The sequence below is a fragment of the Myotis davidii genome, unplaced genomic scaffold (assembly GCF_000327345.1).
Source record: "Myotis davidii unplaced genomic scaffold, ASM32734v1 scaffold1717, whole genome shotgun sequence".
Lineage (NCBI taxonomy): Eukaryota > Metazoa > Chordata > Mammalia > Chiroptera > Vespertilionidae > Myotis > Myotis davidii.
In genome coordinates, this window is record NW_006287955.1 from 846314 (window position 1) to 848242 (window position 1929).

At 64.0% G+C, this 1929-nt stretch overlaps 1 protein-coding gene across 1 annotated transcript in view; it reads right to left on the minus strand.

The window, feature by feature from the left end:
* DENND3 (DENN/MADD domain containing 3) overlaps positions 1 to 1835 on the minus strand; it is a gene marked incomplete at its 3' end in the record, with an annotated part of 73424 nt that extends 71589 nt beyond the window's left edge. The window contains exons 1-2 of the mRNA XM_015561422.1: positions 1349 to 1835; positions 388 to 503 (exon numbers count right to left, since the gene is read on the minus strand). Coding sequence (XP_015416908.1) covers positions 388 to 503; positions 1349 to 1730 — 498 coding nt within the window. The remainder of the gene's footprint in view (positions 1 to 387; positions 504 to 1348) is intronic.
* Positions 1836 to 1929: the final 94 nt, after the last annotated feature.

Sequence of the window (1929 nt, forward strand, 5' to 3'; positions counted from 1 at the left end):
TCCCAGAGGCACCGCTCCACACGGGGCACCATCTGGGGGCCATAATCTGGGCTGTCCGGGGGGCGGGGCTGTGGAGGGGGTTTGGGTGGGGATAGAGGAGCGTGATGACAGCTTCCGTCAGGGACTTTGTGAACTGAGGTCCCTGTAAGGTAGACGGCCAGGTAGAGGGAAAGCCCTGGACAGTCAGCCACATCGTCTGCCCACCACCGTGCAGTGAGTGCACACTCTTAAGGGTCGGTCTGCTCAAGTTCAAATCCTGGCCACTGTGTGACCCTCAGGCAAGTCACTTGACCTCTCTGTGCCACCATTTTCTCATCTGAAAAATGGGGTGGTCCTAGGAACCCAACCGGGACCCGATGTCAGAGGGCAGGCGCGGGAGCCACCTACGTGCAGCGGCCGGTAGTACTGGGCCACCGCGGCGTACGTCCTGTTCCCGGAGACATCCGTCAGCACCAGGAAGTGGACACGGTCCTCCTGAGGTTCCCAGGCCACACACAGGCCCCCTGCAGGAGGGAAGGAGAAAGAATCTGTGAAGCCAGAGTGGCCCCTGCTTTCCGAGCACGGGGACCCCTGGGGTACCGTCCCCGAAACGAGGCAGCAGCAGCAGTTTCCCATGGAAACGGCCGACAGGCACTGACGTCCAGTCCTCAGTCTGCGTGCTCCACACCCACCCGTGCGCCGTTTCTCCACGACCCGCCAGGAAGTGCAGCCCCGCACGCACCCTGCTGTCTGCAGGCCTGGCCAGTTTGGGGGGAAAGCACAACCTGTGCATCTGGCCCCGGAGACGCAGGAAACGGGCGGGAGGGGCCGGAACTGGCTCACCGGACATCACAAGCCCCTGCCAGGCCCCTGAGGATGAAATGCTTTCAAAGCATCATGAACACGCCATGCGGCCCCGCCAGGTCTCAGCTGTCTAACGCCCCAGGGGCTGTGCTGGACGCCCAGCTGCCTTTTAGTGTTGAAACCCCAAGATCAAGACAGTCCTGCCCGGCCATGTGGCTCAGGGGCTGAGTGTCGTCGACCTATGAACCAGGAGGTCACGGTCCGATTCCCGGTCAGGGCACAGGCCTGGGTTGTGGGCTTGATCCCCAGTGTGGGGCGAGCAGGGGGCAGCCCATCAATGATTTCTCTCCTCATGGACGTTTCTCTCTCTCTCTCCCTCTCCCTGCCTCTCTGACATCAATAAAAATATATTTAAAAAAGCGAAAAAAAGACAGCGCCGTCCTGGGACAGGACGCAGGCCCGAGGGGGGCCAGCTCCCCTCCAGCTGCACGCTCCCTCCCCGAACGCAGTGACTTCCAGACGCAGGTCACGGTGTGGCCTCAGGCACATGCATCGGGGCAGGTACCTGGGAAGCACAGCTGAGGCAGGGCCAGCAGGTCCACGCCGTCGGGGACGCTGATGTCCTCAGTGTCTGTCTCTCGGGGACCCGCGGGGCCCAGGCCGGGGTCCGCTCTGGGCTTCTCTCTCTTCTTCCTGAAGGAGCGCCTCTTGGTTCTGCCGAGGGTCCCGCAGCTGGTGCCGGCCGCCTGTCCGTCCTCCTTGCTGACGAAGGGCGGCACGAAGACGGACAGCACCTCGGGCTCGAGGGCAGGACTTGGGTGCCCCCTTCTCTGGGCCACCTGGAGCAGGCAGAAGGAAGAGGTACGCGATGGCGTCTGCCCTCGTCCCGGTCGCCCTTTGGGCCCACGCGTGCACCGCGGGCAGCGGCACTGCCGTGGGGACAGCATCTCCCGCCAGCGGCTGACAGTGAGGACCCTCGGAAGTTGCCCGGTGTCCAGGCAAGTGGACGCCGCCCGGAGCCTGGTCCTGCAGCTGGTGAACAAAGCCCGTCCTGCAGTGGACAGACCTGAGGTCAGAGCGGCTCCGTCTCCGAGGGCGGCCAGTTAGCTCCTCAGCCTGGAGCTTCCCTGCCTGGAGGTGGGGGGG